This window comes from Strongylocentrotus purpuratus, unplaced genomic scaffold (genome assembly GCF_000002235.5).
Source record: "Strongylocentrotus purpuratus isolate Spur 01 unplaced genomic scaffold, Spur_5.0 spur5_scaffold_10, whole genome shotgun sequence".
Classification (NCBI taxonomy): domain Eukaryota; kingdom Metazoa; phylum Echinodermata; class Echinoidea; order Camarodonta; family Strongylocentrotidae; genus Strongylocentrotus; species Strongylocentrotus purpuratus.
Window position 1 is genome coordinate 25,479,767 of NW_022145595.1, and position 18,864 is coordinate 25,498,630.

At 37.3% G+C, this 18,864-nt stretch overlaps 1 protein-coding gene across 1 annotated transcript; it reads left to right on the plus strand.

The window, feature by feature from the left end:
• Positions 1–483: 483 nt before the first annotated feature.
• LOC575591 (diencephalon/mesencephalon homeobox protein 1-B) lies at positions 484–10,415 on the plus strand. Its single transcript, XM_011672292.2, is given in 6 exon segments — positions 484–717; positions 3,835–4,013; positions 7,351–7,374; positions 7,377–7,525; positions 7,862–8,357; positions 8,743–10,415. Coding segments are annotated over 5 exon segments (1,170 nt in total). The 5' UTR covers positions 484–717; positions 3,835–3,883; the 3' UTR covers positions 9,114–10,415.
• Positions 10,416–18,864: the final 8,449 nt, after the last annotated feature.

The window sequence follows — 18,864 nt, forward strand, 5'->3', positions numbered from 1 at the left end:
GGACTAGAAGAGAATGAGAGGAAGAAGTGGCGTCGAAGTGATGCCGTCTGCTCCTCCATTCATTGGTGGAATTAATGCCGGATGCATGTCTTGCTTAGCCGCCAATGGTCACAAAAGATCCACTTTGCATCAAGACCATTCCAAATTCCCGAAATAAGGGGTGTTTCATCCAAATAAATGCACCAAATCTTTTTACGATGCCAATGTAATCACTCCTATGTGCATATTCAAATATTTATTTCGAATAGCATTGCACATCATATCTTGCTAGGATGAAAGCAAGTTGCGATTATAATTACTTTTAAGTTTGATAGCCAAAACGTCTTACCTATATGAGAATGGAATAGTCAATTGATTCAAAAGTGTCAGAGTTTAATGAGCCGCAATGGACGCGGCTCCTCCCCTTTTACTTTAAGCAGCAATTTGATTGACGTACGATGCAAAACGCAGCGCGATGAAACTCTGCAATTCTGCAGGCAAGCCATAATCACAACCAATTCACGTCGCCGTCGGTTTGGGCGGAAAATAAAGGACGGTCCGTTGTTTCTTTTCAGTTCACTAACAGCTTATCACCACTGGAGAAAAAACGCTAAATACTTCAAGAACTCGATTCAAAACATATACTTGACTTTTGGTTTGCTGTCTTCTTGGATTGTTTCTCTCAATACACCATTCCTGGACTTATTACAGAATCTCACTCGCCTGTAGATTCGGTAAGTAAGTAACGATCTAATTATACCTGAAAATTTCCTCCCTGAACTAGGGCGCAGAAACTTTTTTTCAAATCAATTTTACTTTTCCATTTTAACCTTATGCTTAGATGTACAGAGTGTGATCATATTAATCAAAGTGCGGAGATACTCGGGTCTTATTCTTTCCTTTTCCAACCATTTGTTGGTTGGTATCAAATTATCTTAATAAGAATTATTTCCTTCTGTGTGTGGATTGAAGCATAGTCGGCTGATACCCGAGCGTCTCTAGGATTGCTTTAATGTCATATCTGTTATGAAGTTTAAATGAAGCGTGATCAGTACGAGGGAAAGGTTCAGATACAGCGAGAGAAAGTCCTAAAACAATTAGCAATTTTACTTCCCGGTCTGTCGTGTGATGCTTTGAAGCCGACCAAGCATGGGCAAATGTACAAAATTATCATGTCATCTTCTTTTTATTCTTTATGGTTTTATAAAGACAAGCATGCCTATAGCTAAGAGTGAGACGTATTCTCACCAATTCAATAATGACGATCCTTTTCATTTTTCTTTGACGATTGTTCGACGTAAATGAAATTATATAAACATTTCACTTTTTGTGGCAGTCTTATTTTTACCTTGAACATCTCCAGCTCGCGTAATTCATATTCTCATCAAAGTAAAAGAATTATCACAAGTGTATGCTCATCGTTTCCTTCTTATAACAAAAAATGATGTTTTATTTCACAATTTGAATCATTAGACTGACAAAGTGCCACAATTTCGATTATCATCAGATCTCCGTTCGAGAGGAAAGAAATGAGAAATGTATGAGTGACACTTTGTATATATCTTTAACTAAATGTATATATATGCATGGTATATATTAACATAATCAAGAAAGCTGGAATATGAGATATAACATGATCATCTGACACATAACATTATTTGAAGTTAAAATTTAGTTAAAATTGCACTCTTTGGTTTCATCATATGTTTTTTGGAGCTGCATGTTCGTTAGATTATGGCTCGTACAGTATTTTGAAAGTTGTATCTTTCTTGATATTTGACTGATAAAAAAAAAGTTTTGCACTGAAGATATAGGTGTGGTGCATGCAATTATATAATTGAGTAGTGATATCTTTCTTTGTGAAAATTATCACCCAAATATTTCTCCAAAAACATCTGCAACCGAATGATATTGTAGGAATGAAACATTTCAATAAATTAACATTTATCATAGAAGCCATATACCTACCTCTGTAATCAATCTTCTTTGTAAACATACATAAATTCCCTTTCATTGGTGTTTTCTACTATGATAATAATTATTGCAACATGTTTAAGACTACGTAACAGCATATAATGTAGTAGTCTCTTACCTACCCTCCCCCTCTCTTTTCCATCATCTCTTTCTATCTCCCTCTCTCTCTTCCTCTTCTCTCTTTCATTATTCTCCTCTTTCTTTCTTCTCGCTTTTTTCTCTTTCTCCCCTTCGATTTCGTTTCACCTTTCTTTCTTTCAAGCATTAGTATAAAAGATTCCACTTCCATCGATTTCAGATATGATAACAAATATTCATCTCTTCACATGCAAAGTCTGTCAGACCACCACACCCTGTCAAAAAATTCGCCCTTTCTCACAGTTTGTTAAACCTTATATATCGATTACAACTCCTTAAACCAATTAATTAACATTACAAAAAAGTAGTAACAAACCCAGCTGTATAATAATAGTAAAATACCCGTGTGAAAATATATGAAAGTTTCGTTTGATGAATATGTTATTCATTTTTACATTTGCCGTGTAAAATAAGAAAGAAAAACTGCTGATGGAAAAGTGCAAAGTCCTACCAACCTTTTCGTACTTTCGTGATTTCTTTTTTCAAAGGGTAAAAGATAATTTTTGCAAATGGCGACCTGAATCTTTCTTGTATATCAAATTCCAAAATAACAAAAATGAAGAATGATCATGATGATGAATGTTGGCTTTCTGCCAGTGCTTAGAAGTTCGTTTAAATTCGTTCATATATTGCCACAATTCCCACATAATTTGTAAAATTACTTGATTTAATGTTAACAAACATTTTAGAATTGTTACCTTACTTGTAAGCGAATACTATATAGATTTACTCATGGCTAATGTTGGCTTCTTTTCATGCGTTTACAACCCCTTTTTAAAAATATTTAAATGTTTAATGGGAACTAAAAGTTTATCAGCTGTCTCTTTTTAAGATTCTTGATTGGAAATATTCAAGAACTTATTCATTAACTGAGAGTAGTTTTTGATTAAATAGTTATATTTCATATCTGTGTTGGCAGTTCAAAATATAAACATTTATATTGGTATTTTTCAACACAAGAAAACGAGTAAAATATGAAACATGATGAAGAGATTTTTTTTATGAGAAGGTTCTTAATAATCATTTCCAGATTATTTGAAGTGTTGGGAGGTATGAGAAAGACAGTAATGTATGCATATAGTTGCTGGGCAAGCAAGCTATGTAAATTCAAAACCTCTGAATTGATATAATATACAAAGCTCTTCACACACTTAGATAGCTCCCCTGAGTGTGCACAGTTTATTGGACGCCAAACATAGGATATGCTTGTACGCCTATAGCTACAACCTGAGATTGCCCCCGTATCAGGCGGGGAGACACGTTTACCAACCCGCCTGCTGCGTCGGCTATGTTTGCCCAAGAAATACCCCCTTTTGACGGGGGAAATGGGAGAAAGGACGTGGTTATTTTCTCCGTTGTATGAACCTGCCCAAGAAGGGTACTCTCTTCTCCAAACAAGAGCCAAGTGGTTAATCTACCCATTTTGATGGCAGGTAATTAGTATGAGCATTGCGGTTTGGGCGCTTTGTCGTGGTATACCTACGGTATCCCCTTGCATTCAGGGCGATTGGAGTAACACGTGTAGGTAACTTGTTGATTGGATACTGTTATAACACCATTGCTCAAACCATCAGCGGTCATTTGATTCCAAAAGCTTGCAGTGGACACAACCCATTCCTCCTCCTCCATTCCTACCTCAACTATAACTTACAAAGCTATACATTTCACAAGATTTCATCGATAAGTCACTTGTTTGGAACGCTGTGGAACCAACGAGTTCTATTTTTGTGTTTCTTCTCGCAGTTTTTGTTTCCGAACACCGGATTCTTATTTTACCCGTGGTGGAGCAACGATGCAGCATTTTGGAGGTTACAACCCGGCCGCTCTTGGCGCCATGTACACCATGCACCAGCAGGCGTTACAGATGCAGGCGGGCTATCGCCCGTCCACTCACGCACTCTCCCTCGCTGAGAGGCTAGCAGGTGAGTTAGTCGAAACTCTTGTAAATTATTTTATTATTTTACAATCTATAAATGCCCATTACAGACGCTGATGTACTTAGGCGATTCCTCTTCACATTAATCAGCTTCATTTGAGAGCATCATTATCTTACTATAATTTGTTACCACATATTATGTAGGCCTACCCGGTACTCATTATCGCCACGTCTATATGAAACCAAGTTCTAACCAAGCAACTTGCAGATAAAGTTTTGATCGAAACGGCATAAAAGTTTGATATATATGTAATACATTATGTTTGACATCGCGGTGCTTTATTTTACCATAAATCCAATGTGTTTCAAGGACTGCAGTAGGCCTAAGATCGTAAACAACTTTTTCAAGGGTAAATTATCGGGATTTTGTTGTTTACTTTTGATGGGATCGCGTTTTATTTAAAATATTCATATAGGCCTAATGACAATGTTTATGTTTATAGTATTTTATTTAAATGTAACTAGTTTACAAAAGGAACGAACATACGAATCAGGTAAGGTTGAAAAATAGATAAAAATTATCAAAAATATCTTTTCCCGACTTTGTTCTTCTTCCAGATAATTGCTCTTTCTGTAATCCTTATTTATCAAAATAATTTGTATTATATATTTTGTAATGGTCTTAACCAAAGTGTGACAATTATATATATATCATCTAATTGGTGAGTAAGAGATAATATTTGTATCGTTAAAATTATCGTGGAACACTTTAAAAACTTTGAAAAGACTTGTTTAAAACCTTTGCTAAGTAATAATACTCATCAGTTTTTTCTAGCACTTTTGAAATATAATCATCGCAAACTTATATATGTTGGTCTATTTTGTTTGAAAGAATACTTCAAATATCTTGTCCTTTTCGTTCATTATTTTCCAAAACACAATTTCATTGCTTAAACGGCATTGCTTAAACGTCAAATACTGTATTGGTTAAAAAAAATTGTTGTTTATTATGATAATTGGTTATTAATTTTCAGTCAACAAATATATTCGGTTCTGAACTTCAGTCCAACCAATACCATTAAAATCGTAAGACATATACTTTAAATCTTAACTTTACCGCATAATTGTTAACAGCATTAAACATGTTGTTTAGCAAAAAAGAATCTTTAGGTCTAGGAACTAAATTAAGTTTATTTCGTATAAGTTTCATATCTATATGTGTCATGACGTATAAGGTTTCAACGTAGATTTTTGTTTACATTTAGAATGATTATTTGTAGTTGTAGCCCCTGTTTTGATATCTTCTAATTTAATTTTTATTTATTAGTCTCATGACTGTCTGGACATTAGAAATCTCCTCGAGTTTGGATAACCTGCCTACTTTACATTTTGGACTAGTAAAATGTCACAATGATAAATTATTTAACAACAATATTTCTACACAATTGTCATCATACATCTAGAATTTAACACGGGGTTAAAGCAGATATCAAATTCGCATGTTTGTTTAAGCTCTTCTCATCTCCCTCAAATGAATTATTTCATCCATATCTATAAATGAAATTCAAAATATTAAAAAATAATCTTTACTTATCCCTCATCGCATATTTATTTCAGAAAAGTTTGTGAATTTATTTTAAATCGATATAAACCGACTCCCTGGCATTCGAACAACCATTACGACTTTTCAGAAAACTTATTCGTTCATTGTTTGAGTTAGTACTGGTAATACGCATCATTAAGTACATGCTCATTGTGGTGATTACAAATTCATGGCCGTGTCCCGTGAATTTATTCTGCCTTTGGAACATGTCAGCAAAACCATGTTCAGTGTCGGAAAATAATGATTGTCTCATATAAATAATAATGTTGTTAGCAATTCAACTTAGGTTATGCATTGATTAGATAAATGGAAATACATGTTTTCATTGTTCCGCCATTATCATAAATATGTGAACATTTTCATGCATTATTGATGATTAGTTGTACTTCTTTGACAGTAATAAGTCGCACTTTTATTTCACTCATTACTTAGTACAAAGAGGAAATTGTATTATACCAAAATGACGTTGGGGTCGGCAGGTGTTCGGCCGTGAAATACGATCCTCTCTGAGAGGCTTAAATAATCTAAAGTCTACCTAATCCCTCCCGATTTAAGCCCTAAACGTATTAATAAGAAGAAAAAAATCTTTGGGAATATTAAGTGAAGTTCATGAGGGATTTCTGATCCATCTTGTTTCACGCCTAGCGAATCTTGTTTTAATTCGCCGTCCCGTATGCCTGGCACGTTCGGCTTTCTCCGGCTGCCGGAAAATACCGGCCGCTTTTTGGGAGGCGCTGCGAGCATCGATCTACCCCATGGGAGAGCCGCTATGATATTGCGGGCGTTCGCTCGATACATTTGTGGGACGAGATATTACCTCTTTTCATCGGCTGGAATAAGGGTTTTGGCATATTCCCTCTTTTCCGGAGTAAATAGTGGCGAGTTTGATTTCAGACAGCGCTCAATAGGGAATGATTTGTTGGCTTTATTTAAAGCGGGAAAATCGGGTTGTTTGGTGGGGTTGATGTATGTTTAATCGCAAGCAATGATGTATGTGGTTTTGATGAGGAATGATAGTTATGGGGATATTGAGATGGTTGTCTGACATAAATTGTTAGAGTCTCGTGTGAGTCATTTCGACAGGAGAACCTGAAACGTGCTTATCCGCTTTCAAGAAGGGATCGCTTTGATGATATACGGACTTGGTGTCCAACGAAAGGGAAAAGAATACCCACTTGATTTCCAAATATCTCCCACATACGTGTTGTTTGGATGTTTGATTTCAAAGAAAGATTTGTTAAAGCTTACCTTTTCCTCATCGCTATCATGTTTTAAAAGGAACATTTTAGCATTAAACTACAGTATGTTTGATCAGCTTTTGACTATAGACTGCTTATAAACATCAGATTTTGTCACGAAGTATAGGTTAGTTGCTCATTAAGTGAAATAAATTACGAATTTTCTCTAAAACCTTTACAGAATTTCTCCACGACATAAATTATGATAAGATGACATGATAAGAGCAAAAGTTAGAAGCATAATCTAACCATCATTGTTAAACGAATTAATTTCTTCACTTTGATTGCACATTGCACAAAAACATGTCTTATTAAAGACATGATGACATTTTCTGAAAAAATGTTTTAATATATGATAATTTAATGATTAAACAACAACAGTAATAAAAACCAAAAAATAATACTCCATCGTATTTTGTTTACAGACATTGAGTTAAAACTTCACTTTACTCATTCATGTTGGTTCATATCACATCGCAATTAAATCTAAATCCTCTCCTTTTTCTCTCTCTTATCTTTCATTCTTTTCCCCTTAAAAGCAGACATCATTCTGGAAGCTCGTTACGGGCACACCGCAAGCAACGACGCAGCCGCACTGCATTCACCAATCAGCAACTCGCTGCTCTCGAGAAGACGTTCGCCAAGACTCATTACCCGGATGTTGTGATGAGAGAAAGACTTGCCATGTGTACAAATCTTCCAGAAGCTAGAATACAGGTAAATATTTCTCTCTTTTTTAAATCACATTGACACGATTTGCATCGATTTCTCTAACACACAGTGGCTCAGATACATCATTGTCCCCTAAAACACACATTAACAGTTTTAGTTTCAGTTTAGTTCTTTTAATAAATTGAGCAACAAAACAACATCATCCAACTTTTAAAAAAGTGTAAAACATTTATGAACACCAATGCAAAATCTTGGAGAGGAACATACATATACGAACTGGAAATCACTGTAAAGAAGTACTTATTGTTTTGGTTTCATACTCAACTTTAAAACTCATTTTAAAACTAAATCTGTCGATTTTCTTTGTCTTTATTTGTTAAGGTATGGTTCAAGAACCGCAGGGCAAAATTCAGGAAGCAACAGCGCAACAAGTCCATCAACGAAGGCGACGAAGACAACCATAGCAACGCTGACAAGACCGAGGAGAAGTCGATTACGCCCGAAACTTCGAATTTGGTAGAAGATGATTTGGACGACGGTTGTCGAAGGCACCCGACGACGGACTTTAGTCGCGAACATTTTCACGCAGCGATGATCTCTCCGCGTTCCGACGGCGTTATGTCACGCGAGTGCGATGTCGATGTCGACGGCAGCGATAAAGAAGACGATGATGACGAGGATGATGAAGCAGTGGATGTGCGTGGTGGAGTCCTTCCAAGGGACGTTGGAAAGTTCCGGGAAGAGGAGGATCGGATGGCGAGGCTATCGAAGCCGGAAGAAGACGAAGTCGATCGGTCGTCGGTGTGTAGCCGCGGATCTCAAGAGAAAGATGCCGACTCGTTCTCTGTATCATCCCCGAGGCCACATTCTCAAGAAAGTGAGTAGAAGATATTTCGAAAATTTCTTTTAAGATTCTTTCATTCTGAGTTTTTCTGTCATCATCTCTTCCTCCGTCTCTTTGTCATTGTATTTTATATTTTGCTTTCAATTTACTGTAGAATTCCCCGACCATATTGATATTTGATTCTAATAATACAATTTTTTGTCAAGTATTTTATTCATCTTGCATAAACAAAACATCAGATCTGATTTTAAATAAAGAGATTGATCGATATCTTATATATAATTGACGAGACTGTCCGCCAGACCATTATTTTAGTTTTGATAATGAATTCCAAGCCTTTTTTCGAATTCTTCACTGTGGTGAATTTATTAAAATTTCCCATTCAACTAATCATTTTCTGTCCTCGTTGATCTTACAGAACTAACGGACAAGTACGATCCAAGCGCGGCATCGGGTATCGAAACCATTAATACGAAGACGTCGTTGAACCTCCCCGCGTTCCGACCTCCTTTATTCGACGTCAGCACAGCAGGATTTTTCCCGCGGACCACTTTCGGCGCCCCACTCGGTTACCTGCCGGGATTTGAGAGACATCCTTCGATGCTCCCTGCCTTCTTTAGTGCGCATCATCTCCCTTCGGCGTTAAACTGGCCTTCGGGACCATCTATGTTGCATTCCGCTGTCTCCTCACCTGTCGTTGGTCCTAATGTCCACGCAAGTAGCATCGAAAGTCTACGCATGCGTGCTAAGCAGCACGCAGCTGCTTTAGGAGTGAACATGAGTGACTAATTTTGTCACGTCTACGCAGACTTTAAAAACTTTGCCAATTTACAAACTGTTCCGGACTCCGTCGTTACATAAACTTTCTAGTGATCTCAATTAGAATATACAACTATTTATAGATTTCTTTATATCTTTTAATTGTTTCACGCCACATGATATTGTTGTTTGTTGATTTTTGTCTGTAACGTTGGAAATATCTTTCTATGCAGTCACTGTATAATATATGCTGTGATATTTCGCCCTGACATTGGACAAAATGTTTCGAAGTTTCAAAGCCATTTCTTGTAGCTCATTCTTCGTCCATAAATTATAGACTTGTCATTTCTCACCGAAGTGCAAAAAAGCCCTTGAAGTTACTTTTAGATTTTTAAAAGGCATCATTATTTCGCGATGATTGACACATGTTCAAAGTCAAATACTGAATACAAAGATCTTATTTGGATTAGCAAGTAAACTCTAGGGCCTCTTTGAGCTTTGGTGAGAAATAGTTAGATGTTTTTGTCAAAATGCCAAAGATATAAACTTGCATGTTTATGGTAGCCAGCTATAGTAAACTTTAAATCCAGATATATACCTTATGCTTCGCAATAGGTATTATAAGATATTGACTTAATTTGTATACTTCTTCTTAAATTAGAAGCTTTTACATCGGGATTAGATAAGTACAATGGTTTAGTTTTGAAATTTGTTGAGTTTTTCAATTTTATTATTTGTATGTTACAGCTTGATTTACAAAAAAATATATTGCAAACTGTAATACCTTTTTTCTTTTCTTCAAGTGATCAATTTCACTGAATCAAAATATTTCGCATAAGAGGATGGCAATGCCTTCAAAAATGATCATTTTATTTCAAAATCCTTTGAACCTCTGTTTTCTATGATTTTGTTAAAACAATATTATGAATTTCGTGGTTTATTTTACTTTCATCTGGCTATTTCTTTTTTCGAGGGGGGGGGGGGGGGGGGGCTGTCATTTAAGCGACAATCAATTTGTTTTAATAAATGTTATATTTCAGCGTTCTTATGGGAGAATTGATATATTTATTCCTCAGTCTCATCGGCAAACAGACTCCAGCCCGACTCCAAAAATGTAATTTTTTGTTCTGTCTGATGATGGCCTGTTGTCTGTCTCGTTGGTGTGATGGGTATCAATATGGCACAAGTTATACTATATGCAGGTACTTTTGAATATTCAAACTATGTTGTGTATATAATGGAGATATAGAGTGCTACGAGTTGTATATATTTGGTAAAATGCAGTTTGCTGATAATTTAAAGATATGTAGAATAAAAATAATGATAGTATAAGACAGTTTCGATGTTTATTATTTTCCCCATCATGGGTGTGTCAGAAGAGATAAGTTTCAGAGGATAGACATTTTAAAAAATGGAACCTCATGGATATAAAAAGAAGTAATTCAAAGTTCGAAGGAGGTGATTGCAGACATGTGATCAAATGATGCAGTGAAAAAAGGTGACATAAAGAGAGAGAGAGAGAGAGAGAGAGAACAAGAACAGAGAAGTATACAGACGAGCAAGTAAACAGAGGGGAAAGAGAGAATGACAGAAGCCAACATATACAAAGTTGAGGGAAACCGATACAGATGAGATGAAAAAGAATTTAAAACAGGATGAAAACTTTTGAAAGTGTATATAGTGAAAGAAAATCAACTGAATTTGGGAGGGGAAGGTTACCCATATAGGGGTCGCATAATGAAGCAAGGAGATCGGTGAGGCAGCTAAAAAGGGACTGTGGGAAGAGAAAGGGGGATAGAGAAACAGAAGAGAGAGACTCGGATATTTCAAAATGAATAGGTGTAGATAGAAAGAGAGATAGAGAGGCAGAGAGAGAGAGAGAGGGGGTGGGAGAGGAGATATGAAAGAAAGGGAGAGACGCGAGAGAAAGAGAGTGAAAATCTTTAAATGAGAGACCTGTATGAAACTAGGATTTCAGTTGATTTTTTTATGCTTTCCGGCTTCTAACTTATCATTCAAATTTAAAAACATATAATTTGAATTACATGTAGAAGTTAAATGAAGTTTTCTTTATAAAACAATTGGAAAAATAAAAAATTAGAGTACGAAATCATATAGCCGACGAATGACCAATGGTATTCGTTAAAAAAATACTAGTTCAAATTAACTCTTCACGTTATCTGTATACCAGTGTTGTAAAATTGACATATTCTATTAAATCAAATGGATATAATTTTTATTTGCCAACCAAATACTGTAAACACGTACCCCCTAAAAAGAGGCACTATGTTAAATAAAAATGTTGATACCCATATATAGTTAATGTTTCGCTATAATCTTAGCTTTAATGATGCATGAATTCTAAATATTTCTTGTATTTCCTGAAATAAATTCACTCATCTTTGATTGAATGATTGATTGATTGATGAAATTGACTGACTGATATCCCTTTTATCTTCTTACTTTCAGTCTTCTCTCTCGCTCTATAAACAGACACGTGGGGTCCCTAAACATTAAGCTTTTCAGTAAAGAAAACCAAACTTTGCAAAAAGCAGTCAAATCTAACAATTGAAAAGAGTTAAAGCCTCTCAGAGATTCCTTTCTCTCTCTTTCACCACGACAAAGGCTACCAGCCTACCAGTCACGCCCCTTCCTACTGGTCTAGTGATTAACAGCGTTAAGCTCCTCTTCCGATCCTTACACGGGTAAACATTTACCCCTCTACCACTCTCCCCAGCTCCCTAATGTACACACTCTCTATACAAGAGGACAATGCCTTACTAATAGCCTTAAAACCAACCAATACCTCCTTTTTAACAGTTTGGTGATAAGAATCTCTCGCATTCATCGAAAGTAGAAAAGACAACGACTCCTTGATGGGTCCATCCGATTTTTTCTCTTTCAATCTTTTCTCTTCTTAATTGACTCAGAAGTGAAATCCCCATTTAGGGGTCATTCACGGCCCACGTTTGTGTTAATCTTTTGGAGCTAGTATTTGCCAGTTGCATTACTAACGGGTAGATTCTAATTTGACATGCATCTTGCCATTCTTTAACCCTTTTTGTCATTCAGGCCTGACCAAAGGTAGACCCTCCTTATCTTTTCAGCATACAAATATCTCACAAAAGATGAAGCTTCGACTTCAAACATTGACAGAGGTTCTGAATTAAAAGAGAAATTAGCAAGTAAATCCTAGATAGAAATATAGCTCTATTACAAGAGTTTGGCCTGTCACAATCAGATCATCTTATCGTATTTTAAATTCCTCTTGAATTGCGTCACACCTTAAGACTCTCGCAGAGACGCAGGTGAGGGCTAAAATATATTTAGTGGCAAAAAATATCACAACGTTTATAATATTTTCTTTTTATTGACTGTAAAAAAGGAAAAAACAACTCTGTTAATTTCATCTTATATAAATTAAAATTATATACCATCCATCTCATACAGATGTAGGCAATAAATCTACATTCAGTTTTTCCCTACTTCAATATCACATTCTATTATAATATCTAAACTATGTATCGAACACACACCTACAATTTTACCATATTATATCCCAAGATCTTAAAATGACACATAAACTGATAAAATGATAATGTAATACACCCAGGCACAAATAATTCTGAAAATACGAGAAATTGTCTGAATCAGAAGAAACCATAAATTATGAGGGACAATGACATATGGGTGTATTGATTAAAAGAAGAAGAAGTAGAAGAAGAAGAAATACGAAGCATAATTAAGACTCACGTAAAGTGATAATTTCAATGTTTTATAGTTACGACAGGTAACTTCATCAGTAGATAGAAAACGAGGATGTGGCAATAAAAAAGACGACAGTGCAATTGCCTTTCATACCCATATCCAAGCACGAAAAAAAAACGTGAGACCAAAACTTCTCTGGTCTTCTTCTTTTTCTATTTCTCCTCCTGAACTTCCTCAGTTAATACATTGCCACAATCAAATCAAATAACCATGGATCGATATGACGTGTCCATCTTTCTAAATCTTATATAATCATGAAGATAGAGTCGAGAAATCTGATAGATTGGTCGTTTAGTAGTTTTCGATTTTCTTAAGTCCATATTTAAAGAAGGTTTCCTACCGCGGGGCGCAAAGATGGGACTGGAAGAATATCGTCCCCACGTCATTGCAGTTGTGATATTGTGACGTAGGCGAATTTCTCCACTAATGTGATATTGATTAGGTTTGTCATTTCATTCTTTTCATACCTTATCACGTCTAGGCCACATGCTGTATACCTACACAACGATTGATCTTGAACAGCAGCTTTTGAAGAATAATCACTATTGTTGGACTAATCATTACCGTAGAGATTCAAAAAAAACAATTAACAAATAAGCACTGTATATACGCTCCTCCTAATATTTTGTAGAATGTACATGTATATGTGTGAAGGCGTCATGAACACTAAACAGAGGCAGATGCCGGTCATATGCAAGCATTTATTATATTGTTATGATCAATAAACACATACAAATCAGATGATACGTTATATCATTAGAACATTCTGAACATAATAAAATCCTTACATTTTATTTCGTCGCCTTACACCTTAAATGTATCTTTCTTTCTATAAAGTGTTGATGAAATGCGATTAGCAATTGCACACTGAAATAATGACGAAAACATTGCCAACTGGACTGACTCCACCAACAAAGAGAATGAGACAAATAGATTAAAGCACCTGTATTTTGCTCTCGCACCTGCGTTGCGGTTAGGACGGTATATTCGTTAAAGGGGTCTCTATTTGAGGCGACATTGCTTGCCAAACATTGAAACCATTTCTGAGGATGGGGAGGCTTATCCTTCAATATTGACAATTTAAACGTAGCCGAACGAACGACAGGACCATCTTCCTACTTACCCCCCTCCCGAGGGAGCGATGGGTGTGACAGGGATGCGACAGGGGAATGGTTGACATGGTAGAAGGGTATTAAGAAGGGGGACCATAATTTTCTTTACACCCTCCCCCCCCCCCCCCCCCTGAAGGAGCAATAGATGTGACAGGGGTACGACGGAGATTGGTGGAAGGGTGCTAAAAATTGTACCATCTTCTCTACCTACTCCTCCCCTTCTCCCAAGGGAGTGATTGGTGTAACATGGGTGTTGCGGGGATAGGTAGCAGGGTATGGAGGGGGACATCTTCCTACTTACCCCACTCCCGAGGGAGCAAATGGTGTGACAGTGGAATGGTGGAAGGGTCCTGAGAGGGGGACCATTTTCCCACGTATTCCCTTCCCGAGGGAGCAATGGGTGTGGCGGGGGTGCGCCTCCATGGGAACGGTAAAAGGGTACGGTAAGAGAGGCTATCTTCCTTGTACTTCACATTTTGTAAGCTTAACTGCATTCCCAAACAGACACATCGACAAATATTGCTCACAGACAATAAAGCATTCATGCAAATTCCTCCTCGAATTTGATAGGTCAGGAAATTCAGCTTTCTGTTGCAAGGTTAATCTTGCCGATTCGTTTCATTTCGGTTTATCAAAGGCAAATTTACTCTTCTGTTTATACTTTTGCATCTTACAAAAGTCATCATGTAAGGGCTAAAAAGTTGAGTTTTACATGTTTTTTTCTCATACAAACGCAGTTTCTAATGGCTAAGTGATAACCACTTTAACCAGCATAAATCAAAGCCCTTTTCTGACTGTTAATAAGAACGAGATCCGTCCCTGTGCAAGCTGCGATAGCTAACTATAGGCATACCCACGTGAGATCGCAATTTGAAGTGTCAACGTCACTGTGATTTAGAAAGCAGACGTTTTAATGACATTATAGCCTCAACGGGCTACTTTACCGCTCAACTCGAGATTATCATCAATATTTGCTCAATAATTACCCCAAGCCTGGCTCCAGCACCTCAGTTGACACGTCCATCTCTGTGTATTTGGTCTCCTCCGATGAGATTAAGGCAATAAATTTACTCTATTGGTCTTTCCCTCTGGTTGCATACTTTATCACAATTTTCAAAATCAATAATTGAATTTTTCCTCACATTAGAGAATTGCGATTCTTTCCTTCCGTTGCCCACCATCTACGTATCTTGTGATTTCTTTCTCTACTTCTCCCCTCACACATACTCTCACCACACACACACATACTCTCTCTTTCTCCTTCTCTCTTTTTTCTCCCTCTCTTTCTCTCTCTCCTTCCATCTCGCATCACTTTACAATTATGACATCTTAACCTGCTTTTACCGCCCTTTGCATATTTTTTTTCTTCATTTTTTAACCTTTTGAAATGTCATATAACTTATGATGCGTTGTAATTGCTTTTTGTATTTCACTAAAACGTATACTTTTCCTCTTGTCTGATCTCATATATTTTTCTCCTGTTATATAAATCAACTGGATAGAATATAATATCAAGAATATTTTGAGTACATGTATCAAACTATCATAATCTTCCTTCAAAATAAAATAATGCATTGTGAACAAAAATGTCTTCCAATCTAAGGGACAATGTCAATTCTGAGTGTTGGCGGTAACATTTTGATTGCTTTAACAGAAAATGACTTCATCGGTACAGACGACATTAAAAAGGCTTGAGATATTAAACCAAGAACAATTAAAACCACTGTGCAATGCATTAAAACGCCTATGCATCCATTCACTGCACACACACACACACACACACACACACACACACACACAAAAGCAAAATTACATTCGAAAATGCTCAAAAGTCAAAGTAAAAAAAAAAATGTTCATAGTAAGATGAAATATCACGTAAACCAAAGAATAAAAAAGGAAAGAGTAAACAAAAAAAACATTGAGAGTTGTAACGGTTCCAGGATTCATGAAACCTGTTCGACAATATACTCTAAAAAAGGGCACATAGGCGGAGGATCGGCTGACGCGCGGTAAATGCCACTTAGTAACAAAGTATAATTCGGTATAGTTTTCCCGCCAATTCTATATATTTGATTGAAATCAAGACGCGCTGCATTAAATCCATCCAAAAGGGGTTCATTTTACGTCTTCCAATCGACTGCATCTCAAGTCTCATTCTCTGACAAGCGACGATGTTTTCTGTAGATTAACGTGTAATGTAATTCATCCCGATCTTGTCCGCACTCCAGCAGCTCTTTTGCAATTGAAGCAAAAACTCGCTGGCCATTCTTAAGCAGACGATCACATTTCCCTTCCACGAATTTGAGAAGATATTTTCGCAGTCATGCCATTACCCAAATCAAAACTGGCCCAAGATTTCATTTCGCTACCCGTTCGTGACAAAACGCTCTTTTCTTTATCTGTCGTATATCTTTCCTTCTCCTCAAATTAATCCTATTTTCAAATCAGGGGTGACAGCATGGAAAGCACTATGTGCGCGTTTAACTAAAGAAACGTGTTCAACCTAATCGGGCATTATTGCGATGTTGTTTATTTAACACAGCGTTTTATCGGAATTAACAATCAAATTAATTGAAATGATTTGGTGGGCCGAGTCGAGTTTCAAGCGAACTGATCGGAATCCTGGTATTGGTTCGGTTCAGTTTCCCCGCCTTGCTTTTGTGATCGGTCGCGTGCGCTCAGCGGCTATATTTTGTTAACGCGCGATTTCCTCGAAGGCTGTCACACTGGCAAACCTTTACATTTTGAAGAAGAAAACTGTGTAGGTGGGGAGAAATGTCATGACACTTCCCGCCAGCTATCAACGCCAATTACCGCTTATTGCTAAGAACAATTCGTCTGTTTACCCTCGTGCAATGGCCATGTAAAAGTCTTTGGTCTGTTAGGGGTCTTTAATCTCGATTTGTGTTTACCGTCATCATCATAGACGACAGCTCAATGTATTATGTACCAACCGCCACCAGTTGGGCGCACAATACAAGATTGATACGAAAATGACTTAATTTGATAGACCGAGGAAGTCGTATAAGGGAAAGAAAGAATCGGAGGTAAACACACCGGTGAAGTTTCATGCGGCCTTAATGGAATTACGGCATACTGGAGCCCCATCGTAGGGGCTGCGCCGGGGTGCGCGCTGGTTGCCAGCCCGTAGCAACCAAAGTGTGTTTAATCTGTAAGTTAAGATTTTAATGTTGAAGACACTTCAGCCTGTTTCCGACTCTCGGCTTGGAGGCGGGGAGAAAGTGACTCGCATCTTGGCTCGCTTGATCGCAGTAACTATCCATTAGGATAATAACATATAAGCTGGAATTAAGTAACAGTAAACATGTGCCAACCCCTCTATCACTATCGATGGATGAATACACAACAGAATTTTACGAGTCAACTAAAGTCATCGCCATCTCAAACTTATCAATCTCTCTCCTCCCTCTCAAGTCTCTCTCTCGCTCTCCGTTCCATCTCTCTCTCTCTCTCTCTCTCTCTTGCTTTAAATTCCCTCCCTCTTTCTTCCGCATGCCATTCTGTCTGCTGCAGGTTTCAATATTTAGCAATATTGTAGTAATCTTACATATTCGATTTTTATTTATGTTACATATCTCACTGTCTTCCTTCTTCTCATGTAATATATCGGAGGAGGCATATTTCTTTCTTCGTAGTTTATGTCTCTCGCGCCTTTTCATTTCCTTTATCAGTCTTATCATCATATCATATTTTGTCTAAATATGTTTAATTACATTTCTTTTGTTAATATCTTTGTCTCCTATTGTTGTACTTTCTGTTTTCTCTAATCCTCGATTGTTAGTCTGTTTCTATCTCTTCTCTTATTTATCTTCCATTCTCCTTTCCTGTCTGTGTCACCAACTCTCTCCATGTCTATCGTACTTTTAATCTATGTTTCCTTTGTCCTGTCTCTATAACTCTCTTTACTTTTTCTATTTCTCTCTCACTATTTTCCTCTTTATCACTCCCTCACTATTTCTATCTCTTCTCTCATTTCTCTTCCTTTCTCCATTTCTGTCTGTGTCACCAACTCTCTTCATGTCTATCGTCCTTTTAATCTATCTTTCCTATGTCCTCTCTCTATTACTCTTTTTACATTACATGTCTCTCCCTCACTATTTTCCTCTTTATCTCCCCTTTCCCTCTCTTTCCGACTTTCGACAATCCCCTTTCCCACCTCTCTCTCTCTCTCTCTCTCTATATATATATATATCTCCCTCCTTCCTTTTTTCTCTCTATCTCTCTCTTCTCTATCTCTCCCTTTCCTTTTCTTTTTTGTCTCTCTCTCTATCTCTCTCTCTTTCCTTCTCTATCTCTCCCTTTCTTTATTTTTCCCTCTCTCTTTCTCTCTCTCTCTCTCTCTCTCTCTTTCTCTTTCTCTTACCCCTCCCTCCCTTCTCACTCCTTCTCTTCAACACCACTCTCCGCGTCTCTAGCCTAATGGTACCACTTCCGATCCGGCGCTCCTACACCGATCACCACGCTCTAAGTCTGTTCATCAATCCCGGGATACTGGAAGGTACTTAGAGGGTAATAAACGTCCAATCATTCTCGATCTGGTCACCCTGTTAGACTCTAAAGCGGCCTCAACTTTCTCCTGATTCCCCCCTTTCTTTTCTCGAAAACAAAAACAACAGCAGCGAAAAGTCGAGGACCGAACGAAAAGGCGGATAGAAAGGGTTAGTGCGCGTGAGTATGTAACGAATGGGTGAGTGGGTGAGTGAGTGGGTTAACGATTGTGCGATGATAAAATCAGTCGGGTTAAGATATGGGGCGTGGCAGTTGAGGAGGTGGGATGGGTTGTTACACTGGAAACTTACCATTATGAGCTCGTGGTTGAGGCCATCATCACTTTAATCTTGGTTTAAATCGTATGTTTTCCGGAATTGAGTGATTAGGGT